This window comes from Geospiza fortis, unplaced genomic scaffold (genome assembly GCF_000277835.1).
Source record: "Geospiza fortis unplaced genomic scaffold, GeoFor_1.0 scaffold666, whole genome shotgun sequence".
In the NCBI taxonomy this organism is placed as follows: Eukaryota; Metazoa; Chordata; class Aves; order Passeriformes; family Thraupidae; genus Geospiza; species Geospiza fortis.
Genome location: NW_005054470.1, coordinates 44,649 through 61,854, shown reverse-complemented (window position 1 = coordinate 61,854; position 17,206 = coordinate 44,649). Strand labels below are relative to the sequence as shown.

At 38.3% G+C, this 17,206-nt stretch overlaps 1 protein-coding gene across 1 annotated transcript in view; it reads right to left on the bottom strand.

Moving 5' to 3' along the window:
• Positions 1-8,416: 8,416 nt before the first annotated feature.
• Positions 8,417-17,206, bottom strand: part of SLC2A9 (solute carrier family 2 member 9) — a gene marked incomplete at its 5' end in the record, with an annotated part of 47,694 nt that continues 38,904 nt past the window's right edge. The window contains one exon of the mRNA XM_005428063.1: positions 8,417-8,674. Coding sequence (XP_005428120.1) covers positions 8,417-8,674 — 258 coding nt within the window. The remainder of the gene's footprint in view (positions 8,675-17,206) is intronic.

The following is a 17,206-nucleotide window of genomic DNA, read 5'->3' as shown; positions in this document are numbered from 1 at the left end:
ATCAGAAAGCAACTTGTAGAGATGGTTTTAATTTCACTCTTAGGAGGCAGCAGTTGTATCCTGTTTAGCACCACAATAAATCTTTAGGACCACAGACTGGAGAGATTGGTAATATCTGTTATTTACTGAACAAGGACCCAGTCCTGCTAATTTTTAACCTTATGACTAGCTCTCATTTGTGTTGCTTATCAATCATTTTCTCACCACCAAAAGTATTTTTGTGAATATTCACTGCTGTGTAAATGTTTCTGAAATCCTGGCCTGTGATGACAGGGAAGGGTAAAATGCCAAGCATTGCCTACCTCAGATCCCACCTGCAATATTTAAAGGTAAAACCTCTCTAAAAACTGTGGTGTGGGGCTCCAGAGGGCTTTAATATTTGACTATTTTGGCATTTTTCTTTTGATTCTGAAATATGAGCAGCCTAAAAGACATTGCATTATCTACTGGAGCTGGAAAAAGCTTTCTACTGTTCACCTAGTGAAGCTGTTCATGGTATAACTGATCAAAAGTGGCCATCATAAATGCCCATGATCTAATGTTATGTAGAGAAGAAAGCATTGTCAATGTCTTTCATTTGAAAGATAAAAGAAATGTCTTTGCCTTCAAAATCTGATTTTTAAGTAGTATTGAGTAACTTAATGACAGTGAAAGCATGTATGATGTGTTACAATATTCTGTCACTTCTAAATTTAAATCAAAAATTGTCTTAGAGCTGAGAACAATTTTGAATTCCAGAGTGATCATCTCTTCAGCACCACCCACATCCTGAGCGCCAACGTCACCTACTCCATTTGGACTCCAGCACTTCAAGTCAGTGCCTTGGAGTACAATCTGACCCTATTTAGTAAATAGTTTGAGAATATTTAGAAAACCTACTTATTAAGTTTTTGCAATTTTAAATAATCAGAGCCAGCTGTCCTGGTTCACAGTGAACACACAAGCTTGCCAGACATGCTGATTCTCCTCCTACTCTTGCTGAATTGTTAGAATTTTTTTTTGTCTTACTAACATTCATTTCTCATGCTGATTAGCCAAGGCTGTGAACAATGAGAAGAGGTTGAAACTTCTACCAAGTAACACCTGTGCAAAATCTGAGTTAACAAAATGTAGCAAAGCTTTTAAAAGAGCTGAAAAAGTTCAGAGCACAATCTCCCAATGGTTATCACCAGGCATAATTTCAAATTTAATATGAAAGCTTCCTTGTGTGGAAACAACTTGGGGCTTGGGTTTGGGTTTTTTTTTTTGAAACAATGTGAGACTTATATGCTAATTTGCTTAAATGTATTTTGAGGCATCAAAGGAAAACATCAAAACTCTTTTCATCCAACTAGAGAACAATTTGTATTGAAGATCCTCAAGAAGCAGCATAGTGCTCAGGTTGGGCCAAGCTAAATATACTCTTCTAGAATCTGGTGATGCATTTTGTACACCAAAATCTCTCAGCCTTTCAGTGGGGAGGCCTCATTGCCGCCCCTCCCTTCTTTTCCCTCCTCTATCCCCACCTTCCTCAAATCTTTTTTTTTTTTTTTTTTTTGGGGTAGTGCTGGGGTATCCTCACTTCTATGGTCAGTAAATAATGCTCACTGTAATCTGTAAGAATCAGCTTGTGTCCATAATTTATCTGTACATCTGAAAAGAAGATGGAAGTCTGATCTAATGGCCAATTATAGGCAATTCAGCTCCTTAGAGAAATTTCTCAGCTGTTATTAGCTACAGCTTTTCTTTATTCCTAGTGCCTAACCTAAATATGAAAGTTATCATTAATTTAAATATCTACTCCTATAAAAATTCATTAATTCTAATTTGTGCTAATGAATTCTACAGCTTTGGTTATGCATTTCTGAACTTTTCTATTACCTTTAAATTAATTTTTAATTGCTCATTGAATAGGTGTCATGTATTAAAAAATAAGCCATCTGTCTTGCATCCTGTTTTTCCTGGCCATGTCTATTCTTAACTGATATTCCATTAGAAAACTTAATTTGTAATATTACATTTTTCTTGTGATGTCCACTGTTATCCCCTTGGCCTTTTGTTTTCTTTGGTTACTATTGCCAAGTGAGCAGTGCTTTTACTGTTCTCTCAGAGTGATACTGCAGGTGCCCATCTACGTGTTTCATACTGATTAAATCAACAGCAGCAATGTCTAAGCCACTTGGATGATTTCTCAGACACAGATTTCATCTGTCAGCAGCTGCCCAGTCACAAACTTCCGAGTTTCTTCCACCTTCCTTGTGGTTGCATTGCTCATGGCCTATTTAAAGTCCATAAAAAAAGCTTAAAATTGCAGCTGTACCTGTCTGCAGGAGAGCCATGGTTGCATCCCTTTAATCCCACTGAGAGGTGAGCCTCCTTTCTGCCTCTTGAGACTCTTTCACTCTCAGCTGATGAAAATGCTGTTTCTACAGATGTGCTGGCACACCTAGAGGCAAAGCACAGCCCATGCGAGGGGAAGGAGGGGATAGAGGAGGGAAAAGAAGGGAGGGGTGGCAATGAGGCCTCCCCACTGAAAGGCTGAGAGATTCTGGTGTACAAAATGCATCACCAGATCCTGGAAGAGTATATTTAGCATGAGGACTATTCTAATACATGCTGCTTCTTGAGGGTCTTCAGTCTAGCTGGATGAAAAGAGTTTTGATGTTTTCCTTTGATGCCTCAAAATAAATGTAAGCAAATTAGCATCATAGTCTCTCCCTAGCAGTCTAGAAAAGGGGAAAATGAAAAATCTAAGGCTGGCCAAAAGGAGACAGCCTTGCTAGGCAACTTTTCCAAACCTAAGATGATGCAAACTTTAGCTAAGTTTGTTAATGAAAGCGTCTGAGTCCCAGTGTGAGTGACCTGTTCAGGTCACAACTTGATTTAGTATCCAAATGGTCCAATTTATTTTATGTACAAGAATTAAAGCTGCTGAACTTTTTCCATGGGATAACATAAAAGTCTCTTTATATATACACATTTACATGGACAATACAGTTTAATACAAAAAGATGAAATTATATGAAATTTGGATTTTAGGGATTAAATCTTGAATTCATCTTTGAAAATGCCAGTCTGTAGAGAAAATTGCATTTATCACTTTTGTAATATTTGGCATGTTTGCTTTTCCTAAATAACTATTGCTTTCTGATTTTCAAGTGTGAACTGTAAAAATTTTTATATAATTGGGTGGAACAAGTCAGATACAAAAGGTGGAACAAATGTAGAGATGAGCATTGCATTTAGCTTGACTGACTTTTTAAACTGAGAGGACCAAGAGAAAATGAAACAAAAATCAATGTCTCTGCATGGTACCTTACACAGCAGCAGACAAATTACCTCCTACATTTGCAAGATCATGATCTTAATGGATTGTGTTTCAAGGGTCAGACAGAGTCATATTTGTCTTTATACCTTTTGGGAATAATCTTAAGACAACCAACAACTCCAGCAGTCTCATTCTTGGTACTCTGCTTTGGTGTATGAGCCAGACTGAAAGTGTTCTCTTAAAAAAAACCTCAACAAATCTCCAACCAACCAACCAACCCCCTGCTCCCAAATTCAGAAGAAAAGCCTCAGACTGGTGCTTTTGCAGCCTCTGAATTATACAATTATTTTCCTAGACTGAGAGAACAAGCCACTGGTTTGCTATCTAAAGAAGATAAAAATGTGCCAAACTTAGCATTCCTGTACATACAGCATGTCTTGGTACACTTGTGGAGTTGAAACCACCGGAGAAGATTCCTGTTGACTTCACTACTCACTGTGTAAATGTCTCCTGAAGCTTTTCCTGGATACATTTTTTTTAAAGTCTAAATCCAAGTTTAAAAGAGTTTAACTGTAGTGAAGCTTTAGCAGGAACATCTCAAAAACCAGCTCAATTATGCACTGCCCATGTTTGTCCTGGGTCATGGCAAAAGCAAGGTTAATGCAGCTTAGCCTGCAAGGAAGAGGCTCTGGTGACTCAGGTTATTCATGATTGCTTACTGAGCTGTGATAATTTGATTAGGAATGCAAGTCCAAGAAATTCACCTTTCCACAGAACTCACTTTCAAATAAAATCACTTGTAGAGAGAATTAGGTATGGAGTCAAACCTGAATGTTTTAACTGCACAAATGTTCACCTTAACCAACCTGCTTCAGTTGGGGCCTGTGTGTTTCAGGTTTTTAGATTTTATCTGAACTCTGTTTACTAGAGTTACACTGAAAGGAGAAGTCCACAGGCATTTCCTAAGAATGCTTTACTTGGATTTGTTCTTCCTGCTGTGTGAGGTGATGTGAGCTCCAGTAGTTTATATGGTGATGTCTGTAAGGAAAAGCACAAAAACAGTCAAATGAAAGAAAGCAAATTTCAAAGAGTTGGTTTTTCAATGGGCTTCTTTTCACTTTGTTTTTTTACTTTTTAAAATTTTACTCTGAAGATGAAAATTATCCCATATGGATTATTACTCACATCTTCCCCCACTAGAAAGCAGATCCTTGTGGAGTGAAAATTGGCTTCAAAACCTGAAGTATGAAATTCAACTTTTTATACATATTTCAGATTTCAGTTTTTGCATATCCTTGTAGCAGAAATAGTCACTTGACTGAATTTCTCATCAAAAACTAGAGCTGTAGCAACTCAAATTCATCCATTGCAAATGGCAACTTTCTGCAAAAAGCCTCACCAGTTTCAACAATTCTTATAAGCGTTATTACTACCACTAGCCAGTTTTAATAATTTTCCTCACACCGTTGTCTGCATTTTTATTTCAGAAGCCCAGTATAAACATATGAAAGAATGAAGTGTGGATTCTGATTTGAGAATCAAAATATAAATAATTCTTTAAAAAATATACCGTTTCAAGGACCATTTTCTTCCCATAATTCCCAACAACGCAACTGCAGTGTTCACAATGACTTGGCTCATCCAGACACAGGACTGAACAGTCTTGTACTGGGACATACAAAACCTCAGGGAATTGAAACGTGCACATGGGAAGGCTCAGATTTACCCAGAACAAAATCCACATAATTTAAATTTTATTCCAAAGGTTTATTTTGCAATCACTATGCATGGACATAGTTGATCACACAGACTTGTGGTACCCATACAAACACCACCTCACAATACCTCACCCCAATGTCAGACAAGAAAAGGGAATGTGGCACCACACAACACTTGCTGACAAACACACAGGCTATAGACAATTAGATACATTCAACAAGAAAAAATAAACTATAAGTTGTTGATATTTTCCATGTGGTCCTCTCATTGCTGGAAAAATTATAGCAGCGTAACAATGGAAAAAAACTGTATGGAACAACTTCAAGAACAACACACTCATTAGGGTCAGAGATGAGAAAGTTAATGAAGTACTGGCACATCTGAAACTCCCACAGCCCAAGGCAGAAGACACTTCCCTGGCTAGTGAACAAAGCACTAGCTTGGCCTGGAATTGCTTTGAACATTGGATGGCAAGAAAAACCAGGTGAGATGCGGAACCCCTGTGGAACCCCCGTCCCACACCGTGACCAGCCTGTAGCAGCTCTTTGCAGCCACACAGAAAGTGTGCGCCCATCTCAGGCAGGACAGGAGAGGGCAAATGGGATTGCAGAAATGAAAACATGACCCCTTGCTGCTAACACTGTACGAGGCCCCCGAGCTGTGATAGGAAATTCTATCAGACATCTCTACCTATGCATTCAGAGCTGGGCTCCAAATGCAATGGTAGGCAAATGTAAGATGATTTTATCTTGTTGCAGAAGTCCTGATTTCTGATACAGGATCAGGTATCAGGTCAGCATGATATTTAATTGAATTTATCCAGTGGTAACATTTTCAAAAGTGTCTATAATGTATGCTGATGAACAGCACTAAGTGCTAAATTCTGCTCATTCTAATAATATTGGTTTCCAATCTTCCACCATGGCTCAAAGCAGATCTCATCATACCAGGTTAGTAGCCCTAATTACAAAGTAAGGTAATTCCCAGTCTGAAGGAGAAGGTCTGAATTTGCCAGTCTTGCCCTACAGGCAAAACAGGAAGAAATTTTTCATAAAATTTTCTGGAGGGCTGGCATTCACACTCAGTGTTTACATAGCCATTCACCTTGCAAGCCTCATGTAACCCTTGGAATAGGGAACTAAAGGCACTGAAAGGTATACTTTCATTTGCTGTATATATAATTTTACGAGTGGTTATTACAATAATTATTTGTTCCGTTTTCTCCACAGTATTTGATTAGCTTCCATTTATGACTGTCTGTTGGAATAATCCGACTTTGCTCTCTTTCTTAATAGTAGCACCAAACCCACAATTTTTTTTTCATTCTCAATTCTCTTTCTCATATATATTTAATTTTCTTATGGCTGTACTTCTATCCCAATGGAAAAAAACTCCACAAAGTCTGGCATAAAAGCACCCATCAATTTTTTGTCAATTATCTAGTAATGAAATTGCCCTCTTAGGTCAGCTTATGATGTCCGTGGTAAATATGCCATATACAAATAAATCACAGTATAAAACTATATGCATAAATTAGTAGTAACAGCTGAACATTAGCATATCATATTATAATTTACAGTGTAATTTACAGTGTAGAACAAAACAAAAATGAGCTTATTACTTGGAGAAATACAAACAACCCTCCCCTCCCCCCGCAGATACCAGAAAATAATTATCCACTGTGTGTGTATATACACAAATATAAATCACAGAATCATAGAATAGTCTGGGTTGGAAGGCACCCTAAAGATCATCTTGTTCCAATCCCCCACCATGGGCAAGGACACTTTCCACTAGACCAGATTGCTCAAAGCCCCATCCAATCTGGACTTGAACAATTCCAGGGATGGGGCAGCCACAGCTTCTTTGGGCAACCTCTTCCAGTGCCTCACAGTAAAGAATTTCTTCCTAATATCCAATCTCTATCTACCCTCTTTCACCTTAAAGGCACTAATATTAAGCCATTGAATATTAATATGCATCTATACTTGGAGTATATATACATATATATTCATATATGCAGACATATATGAATATATATGCAAATTTTCTTGCAAAAATGCTCCAAATTCATGAATTTCTAGAATAATAAATATAACTTGTGGAAGCAGTTGATTCTACCTACATGCTGCACTTTCTTCTTGTGTCTTACTCCTAACTGAGAGCAGCTCAAAGACTTCCTGACTTTTCCTATAAAACAGCTATTTAATTTAAAAATTCTTTTTATATCAACATCCAGGTACCTAGAGGGATCAAGAAAAACTTATCAAAATTACAAACTGTAAAGATGATGTTCATTAAGAAAAAAATCCCATTAATTGGTGGCTGCATCTTACTCTCATGAAATCAAGCAGTTTTACAAAACTTTAGATAGCTCAGAAACTTGTTAATAAGAGCTAGGCCTGGTGCTTCAGAATCTAATGCCTGAATAAAAATTAGTGTTTAAGAAATAGGGGCCTAAATTCCTGTGCAGAGATCTGAGTGTTAAGAACTAAGTTGTGAGGTCTCAGGGAAATTTGGGCTCCTAAGACTTGCTTTAAAAGGAATTTGAAAAGAAAAGCAACAAACAAACAAAAAAACCTAAAACCCCTAACCCTTGGAACACTTCATGTTTGAATTTTTGTTTCAATACTATGCCCTACACATACCATCAGAGTTCTCTCACTTCCCCATGAGGTTTTGTTTTCCTTTCATATTAAACCTTTTAAGTTTAAAAATTAAAATTATGTAAATATATATATTCAGAGAAATGCAGTGCCAGCAAACCCAGAAACTGGAGACAACTCTTGTTGAGCACGATTTTTACAAACTCTATTACTAGTGAATCAGGATTTGCAAGTGAGACAAGGAAACTCATCAGGACCCAGAGCTGCCCATTTGTGGGAAGGTGGGAGATGTTCAAACAATGCAAGTTAAAGGTAAAATAGTTAGAAAAGGAATGGGAGGTCAGGGAAGTGTCATGTCAGTTCTCATGGGGAGTTTGAGTGACATCTTGGGAAACATGGAGAAACTAATTCTGGTGCCATTCCAGGTTTGCTTCTCAGCAGACCCCCACTGGGATCTCTTCCCTTTTCTCTGCCTCCTCCTCCTCTTGCAGAGAGCATGCCCACCTCCCCGTGAGCACTTAGGGGTGCTCAGCCAGCTGCTGCTCAACACCCTGGCTCCCCACTGCCACTTCACATCTCCAAGTCTATATTCCCCATCCCACTCACCACAGCACTTGCTTCACAGGTGCCAAGGAATCTCCATCTCATTTATTTTATCAGTTGCCTCTCCTCCCACCCCTCATTGTCTCAACTGTTACCCCAGCTGCTAATGAATTCACCCATACTCACTTAGAACATTTTCAAAGGAGAAGTAGTTCATGATGTTCATAAAATATACAAGTTGTGCACTGCTATAAATGAAAAGAGCACTCTCTCCCCCATCCCCTGAAAGAACATCCTGGGTTTACACAATCCTTTTTATGGTTTCCCCATTGTCCACTGGAGATGTGAAGTTTGATTCTTGTTCTTCACTTGGTTTCCTCTCCCCTGGGTAATGGTTCATCTCTTGCATTTCTAAAGGTACTTTATTCCTTTTGGCAAATGCTTGGCTGATCTCATGAAATGTCTTATTTTTTGTTTCAGGCAGGACAAAGAACAGGTAGGCTGCTCCTGCAAAGCAGACGCCAGCGAACACTAGGAAGCAGTAGGTCTGTAAACCAGCCTGTGAACAGAAAACAGAGGAGATAGTCATTACAAAAGAGAAAAAATTCAGAAGAAAGGCAGGAATGGTTTGAAAGGAAAAATGGGGTGTATGGAGCAATTTTTAGCCAAGTACAGTAGTGGCACTCATTGCTAGTTGGAGTGCTGAGATGTTCATAAAAATGCATGAAATTTTGGTTCTTCCAACACTGCCTGTGGCCTGTCGACAGCAAAGCAGGTGACTGGCACAGCCACAGAGAGCTGCAATCTGGGCAGTGCTGGGAGACACCAGACTGAGCTGGGGAAGAGCAGGAATCCTGCACTGTGCTCAGCTGAGCCTGGCACTGCCCTGGGGTTCCTGGAAATGAGGCAGATGTTTCACTGGGTGGTTCTGCACACCACCTCCCAGTCCCAGGTACAGGAACTGAGACCCGCTTCAGCAGGGCTGCACACCTCTACAAAACCCATGGAAAAACTGCCATAGCCAGGGGCATCTTCACCACAGCAGTTACAGGCTTTGAGATTTGCAAAATAAATGAGGAAAAACCCCAAATAGCACACATTTGTTATCACTCTTGTGGTTACGGGAGTTCGCAGCAGGAAAAAAAGTCCATAAAATGCATTTCTTTTCATGCTAGAAAGTGTAAGAGTTAGTTAAGGGAATGCAAAGTACAGACCATATTTGAATGCTATGGATTTTACTTCACTGCAAAACCAAAGAGAGTAGATGTAAAGAAGTTCATTTATAAATTGATTATAAAGGCTCCAACCAGCCAGTAGGAGTTGTAGTTCACTGAAACATAACTATTTCTTGCCTGGTGATTATTAGATCATTTAGCAGCTACCAGTTACGTTTCAGCAGTACAGTTGTGAAAAAACATTTGATAAATACCATATTGCAATCTGAGCTTTGTTGAACTTGGAACAGGTTTGATATTATGGCTCCACAGAAGCCACTTGCAACATTTGAGGAAACCTCCCTACTTCTTCTATTGATTTACACTCTCAAACATCCAATTTACCCGTATTTTTCTAATTGCTTTTATTAACAAGGCTGAATTAAGCCAGAAAGTGTATCTCCAACTCCAAAAATAAGGTGACATTACTGTGGTGCCTCGTGTCGAGTCATGAACAACAAATCCAAGGAGAGCCAAACTCACACATCACCTCAGGTGCTACAAGGCTGAGGTTAACCCTGGGAAAACCACTCAGGACAGAAGAAGCAGACCTGTCTTCCTCAACACACATACTTATAGATGCCATTAAAGGTATGTAACAGAAACAAGTAAGACAGAGCCAGTAACCTTCATTTTACACATTTTTGTAACAGACTCTTATCATGCCTCGTTAGTCACACAAGTCCTACACTCCAGGCTGGTTTAACTCCCTGCTTTGGGTGCTCAAGGTGTATGCAATTCTTGGCACTATTCTTATGTTTCACTTGCTCATTATGCATCATGTGTGGTGTGCAAGAAGAACATTAATTCCTGCGTGGAACGAGAAAGAAAAAATGGAACAAACCCTTTCCTGCAGCTGCTTTTTAATACCATGACTGATTTCCAGCCTGCCTAGTCACAATGTTCTCTGTTTCTGTGGATAATTCATTACCTAGTTCAGTGCTTCAAATCCTGCCTGTAACAGGAAAAGCCAGCAAGTGCATTCTATGATATAATCTATGGACTCTAGAGATCACCAATGCTTTTTCATTAAATCCTAGAAGCATGAAGTCCTGAGCAAGCTGACAATCAGAAGCCAAACAACAAGGATAACATGGGTGGGGGGGGGGATATTCTGGCATGTAACAAATAGAACTTAATAGAACAAATAGCTTGTACAGAGGCAGAAGCAAAAGGATATAGCAGACAGGGGAAAATAATTTTGCAGTGCCTCATAAATCATCCTGTCATGCTAAGAATTGAAATTTTACATCTGCATCTTCTGCATTTGTAATTGCTCTTCAGCTGAATGGCAGAATTTCAACCCAGAATCATGTTTCTCACTTTTTAAAATTTCACTGAATTAAATATTCTCCATGATGAAAGTGAACCTTTGATACCCCATATAAATAAACATGGCAATCAATTGTAATAAATTGTAATAAATGTGTCTTTTGGTGGTGCAGACACAACTTTGTGCCCCCTTTCTAATTCCTCTTGATTTCTTTGCTGTCCATGAGCTAAATAAATTAGTGCTTATTATCTTTGATTCATATCTAAGTAAACCTCTTCTAATTGAGCTAAACACTCATGAGTGCATGTTTTATTTGCAATTATTTTACCTAAGTATTTATATTTATTTGTAATAATCATACTCTTCTTAATTTCTGCAATCCCTTAAGAAGCAGCCCTCAAGGACCTCCAACTGAAGTTTCACAGAGAGTAAGCTAAAAATTAAATTTTGTTATAAATCCTACAAGTGGGTTTTGTAGGGTTTATTGCATCCTGCAGGATTTGTCCAACAGGTCCATAATTCCCAGACAGAAGGAACACTGCAGGGTATCCACAAAAAGCCTTTTCATCACCAGCCATTCTTGAGTTATAATATTTTCTTAAAGCTGGTTATTATTTACACTCACAGCAAAGAAAACCACTCATCCATAAACCTTTTATAAGTCATCCAGAGTTCAATTTACATCACCCAAACCTGCATTTGACACAGAACATCACATACTAATTAAATTACTCATTATAAACATGAAACCCTCTATATGCACTGCACACTGATAAAGGTTGTAAGACAGAAATACAGGGTGAAGGGGGAGAAAAATGTTAAATCACAAATCCCAACTCAGTAAAAACCTTTAGTGGGACATAGGAGGGATACAGTTCAGCCCAGATGTTTAATTTATTTTTATCTGTTTCTGATGTATTTTTAATTGCCTGGTGCTGGAGGAAAGATTTGAGGGTGGATCAAGCAATAGATTGGCCCAAAAATATCTGATGTGCCCATCAGGGAACCTAGAAGGTGAGATACTATGGTGAACTGCAGTAAATGCTGAGTTATTGAACAATGGCTACTACAGAAAAGGTACTGATTGATCTGCCAGGAAACAGGATCTTTGTTCCATGAGATTAGTATACTTTCTTTTATTTATATTGGATATTATTTATATTATCTCCATGAAACCTGTGGACCTCACTGACTATTTGTAATCACCATAGTCTCCTAACTAACCTGTAGTTTCTCTGTTGTTTTACTCCTTCCAAGCTGCCAGAGGTGAGCCTGCTGCTGCTACTGTAGAAGTAAAACCACAGAATATTGCTTATCCTGGGCTGGGGTGGGAGTAAAAGGCTGAGGAAGAACTTTAATTAAAGTCTTTGGTGACAAAGCACGGATTCTCTGCAGCTCTGGGTATTTGAGCCTAGAGACATGGATGGTCTCAAGATTCTTCACTGACATGTGCATTGTCAATGATACAAGAATAATTACAATATATAGGATAAAATTTGAAAGGTAAATCTTTTTTCTATGCTTTGTGACAGTATTTCACCTGCTACATGGAGTAGAAGCCTCTGTGGTCAAAAAATTGAATACTTGTGTCCACCAGAAGAGTAGCTTGACTCTTCTGGTGCATACAAGTATTCAATTTAGCAAAACATACCACCTCTGAACAGCTGGAAGGGGCAGCTAAAAGAGGAAGGGAATGTCAGAGGAAGAAGTAAAAGCAAATAAATTCTGAATGGAAGTTCTAAGCAAATAGAGAAAAAATTCAAGACAAGTGTGTGGTTTCTGTAGCTCTGCATTTCTTCACGTAAGGACAGGTTACTGCCTCACCCTCTGCTCCAAGCAGCAGCAGCAGCAGCAGCCCTGGGCACGCAGGAAGCTCCAGGGCAGCCCCATCCATGTCCCACTGACACATCCCCCCGTGCTGCTCTCTTCACTCTGCCTGCATGTACCGCTCAGGCTCGGAACACAATGCACCTTTGCAGAACAAAGCTGCTTCTCCTCCCCCACCCCCAGGCAGCCTTGCCAGAGCTGGGAACGCTTCCTTAGCAATACCTGAAGCCAGGCTTTTACCTGCAGGGTTACAAACCCAAAGGTCAGAAGGAGGTCAGAACAAAGCTCTACAACAGCCTGTGCTTTGCAGCTGTTCTCCCTTAGCATTCCCTTAGCATAACCTCCTGCAAGAACACCCAAGGTTCAAAGGTGAGCAGAGCTTCAGGTGGATCCCTAAATAGCAACACTGCTGTCTCCTGGTAGATATCCATTCCTTATCAAGGGCAGATACACAGTGAGGATCCTTGAAGGGCCAGGCTCTCCGGGGTCACTGAGGGACACCTGCCCTATCAGGTGTATGGGGTGAGCAAAAGAACAGCAGACACACTTATTGATGCAATCTCCTGAGGGCAGCACCTACTAGGTCAGCAAACCATTAAAACCTCTCCCAAGCAGGATTTACATTGGATTTTTTGAGGCTGGTGAGGGCTATTGCTATACAGGATATTTAATACTTAAGCATAAACTTTAAAATTCATCACCTTCTATATTAATATCAGCTTTCTAATGAGGCCATTTGAAAAACAGCATTTCTACAAATTCTGGAAAACTGAATCCTGAATTACTCATTTTTTGTCTTTTCTGCAAATGATCAAGGCTTTGTATTTGTGGGAAAAAAAAAAAGAAAACCAAGAAATTATTTACCGAAGACACACATGCAACTACCACAAAAAAGAATCAAAGTTGAAGTACTCAGGTAATTCCCCCAAATCAGATCCCAGGCATGGCAAGCAATCAGTCCTGACTTTGAGGATGAAATAGAGCTGCATAAGCAACATGTATGAATAAGCAGCTGCAGCTTTGCCACATTTTCATAAGCAAAGAGGTGAACAAACCTATCCCCAGATTGTGGGGGGCTGCCATACACATTAGAGAGAATGTACAGGCATTTCCCCCATCTCACTTTAAATACAATAGTAAAGAATACTCAATTTTTAGCATCATGAACTGACTTTAGGTGCCCAAAATGAATGAGGAAAAGAGCTCATTTTTTAAGGCTAAAAAGTAAACTGAAACAAATAAAAAGCTAACATTGAAATGACCAGAATTCTTGTTTTAATTAAAAAACCTGCACAATTTGCTACTTTTGAAGCAATCTAGCTGAGAACAGTCTTCCTGTAAATAGCTTGCATGCTGTGAGCACCATATTCTGGAGGAATCTAAAAGTAGTTGAGAGGACCATTATGTGCTATTTAACAGTGGTTGCTTACTGACTTAACACACCCTGTAGCAAAAATTAGATTCTAAGCAGGACTGTGATACTGGAAACAGGAAAACATATATTCTAGGGGAGATACAGCAAAATAAATGAGCAAATGAAAAAAAAATCTGAATTAATTTAACAAACGTAACACATTAATATTTAAAAAAAACCTTTTGGCTCTTCCCAGCAAATGCCAAACGTGACTCTAAATTCTCAACTTGCAAAGTCACAACCCCTGACACTAGCAAAGGCTCCTTGCATTTGGAAGTTGCCATGAAGATTAGTGTCATGTGATGTGGGTCAAACTGGCTTTTGAAGCGCTGAGGTCAAGTGATAATGGTTCAATGTCTTACAAAATTGATCAGCAGAAAAACTGTTATTCATGTAGACGTTTGACTTCACTTTGCTTCAAATTGATATAATGCAGTGAAACAAATGGATAAGGACTTGTGTCCTTTCCCCTTTGTCCTTCTTCTGTTCCAGACATAATTTAAGGTTCTGCTGAAAGTGCAGGACAATGAAGAAGGACTGAAGTATAATGCTCATGAAACATAATTCCTAAGTAAAAAATAGAGACATTTTTAGACATGAACTGCAATTTCAACCATGACCTTCACACAACACTATCTCTTCAAAAAAGTGTAACATCCTTATATTGTATCTCTGAAGTGGGCTGCTTCTAATTAAGACAAGCACATCTAACCCTCTGATAGCACATATTTCATTTTCTCATCTTTGAGGGGAACTGTAACCATTAACTTTTCCCCTAACACAGGGACACTGTCATTACATGAAACATCCAATGTATTTGAAGAACTTTAAAACACCTTGGCTCAGGGAGACTATGCATAACTTTCTGCACACACCTGTTATTGAAATCCTTGTGCTGAGTAATAGAAAAAGTCAAGGGATACTATTACACAGTAAGGAAATAATCACAACCAAAAGACAATCTTGCTGAGTAAATGAATCTTGAGAATGAAAATCTCTAGTGTAAAACTAAGGAAGAAATAAAGTAGAAGTAAAAGAGAACCTCCAGAATCCAGTGTAATGACTCAGAAGTACTACTTCACAGGCACAAATAAATTAGTTTCTGAAAGGAGGAAAATAAACACACATGCAGCTCTTGGCATTGTACTAATAGGCAATCTAAACTAAGGCTTCAAGGCTTGTAGCACCTTTATCCCATATGATACTGAGCTCCTTCTGGATCACAGATCCAAGCAGATTATTTTGGTCAAACCCCAGTTAAGAGTCAAATCAGTTTTCCATATAGCAGTTCCCTAATCACAATGGGATATTCCTCTGCATTCCCCAGTTATTGGAAACTTTTGTATTAGGAGGAAAGTCTGAAGATGAGCTGTTCTTGAAAATTAAAAATATAAAATACATAAGAATTTAAATATTTCTTGAATATGTACTGAATATACAGTGTGACTTTGACATCAAAAAAAAGATTCTGCACAGTTTTCTAGAAAGAGAAATTATTACGACAGAAAACTTCTGGATAAATCTGGTACATTTTCCTACAGTATATCACTAATTTAACATGTAGTCTTTAAGTGCCTCATAACAATCTAATAGCACAACCTGAAATATTAAATAAAAATGCATCAGCACGTAGTGAAAATAGCATGTTGGGAAATTATTTTGTAATTATTGATGTTTAGTAATTCTTTGTATTTGCACAGCACATTACAAAAAGTAAACAGAAACTTTTTCTAGATAACATGGAATTTAAGGTCCTGCTACACCACTGGATTACTGAAGTCTATTCCTGCAAACTTATTGCTAATGAAAAATATATCTTTAACACAAGAAGCCTATCCTACTGCACCAGGAGTTTTTGGCCTTTTAGATTATACTTTTCTGCTGGTTTGTTGTTCCCTGTGCCTGCTTCAGCTCATTGCACCCATTTCCACACATATACATTCTAATTTCTGATTTACTGTGTCCCCGTTCACATTTCAGCACCTCAAATAGGTAGTGATGAGACCTGGAAGAGAAGCCACATCCAATTTCTTTTTTAAATTTGTCAAAAATTTATTTGTATACTAGATTTTCAATCTCATCCATATATTTTAATGTATGACTCAAGCCACTCTTTGATTATATTTATCTACAGATGGTTGAAGGGCAAAAATCTAGTCATTCAAATTAGTTAATTGGTGACATTTGGAAAACTAACTACTGGTTGATTTTTTTAGTAACCCTAAACTTAACAGATTTGTTTCCCAAATGTTTGGAATAATTTTGTAGAAGCACACCAAGGATCAAAAAAATTGCTGCTGTTTCTCAAGCAATCAGGTTAGTATTTAAATACACAGACAGGATTATGCATGCATCCTGTGAAGGTACCTTAAAGATTTTTTTTCCTGGTTAAGGTTTATAAAATGAGCTAAGAAGATATTGCCTCTATGTGAAGAAAGTGGTGACTCATAAACTGAATTTCGAGAATAAGGTTGACTGAAATAGGAAAAAAGTTAAAGCTTGGGAAAGAGGAGATGTTCTAGTTTGATCTTGTGAAAAAGCTTTAAAAATCAAAGTCTGAGTAACATTGCTTTCATCTTTAGGTACAAACTCTAAGCTTTTTCTCTTTTTATTTCTCTTTTCTTTAAAAGAAGAAAAAATCCCAAAAAAAACCCTTCAAGCTGGAAATAAAATTTATCCTCATTAAAACTAAACTGGATAATTTTCTAATCACACAACTGGATATTTTTATGACACATAATGATGAATTCCCCAAGGCTACAGCAAACTTCATATGGATGCATACTAAATCACTCAAAAAGCTTTAATATGCATGTGGAAAATTATAAAATGCAATTTGCCTTTTAATTTGAATTTACTGAGGGTCTTTTAAAGCAGTTTTCACCACGTGATCTGTCAGGTAGCATTAGCAGAACAAGTAGGGATTGTCATGAGTTGCATTAATTCAAATCTGACAGCTAAGCAGAACTTGGGGTTATCCCCGGTTTTATGCAGGAGGCAGAAACTACAATTTTGAAGAAATGTGTCTGGATAATTAAAAAAAAATCAAAACAAACAAACAAACAAAAAAACCCCAACAGAACAAAAGAGATACCCCCCCAAAAAAACCCCAAAACTCCACAACAACAACAACAACAAAAAGAAGAAACCCAAAACCAAACCCCCCCCCAAAAAAAACAAACAAAAAAAACCCCAACCAAAATACTTACCTAAATAAAAGTATTCTGAGTAAATACCCCTAGATTTGGGATTTTGTTCTCTGTCCCTGCCCAGCTGCCATGGGGGCAGGTGGTAGAACCAGAAGTGCCTGGCCAGCTGGGCCAGAAGGGAGGACCTAATGCTACCAAAACAGTCACTCCTCAT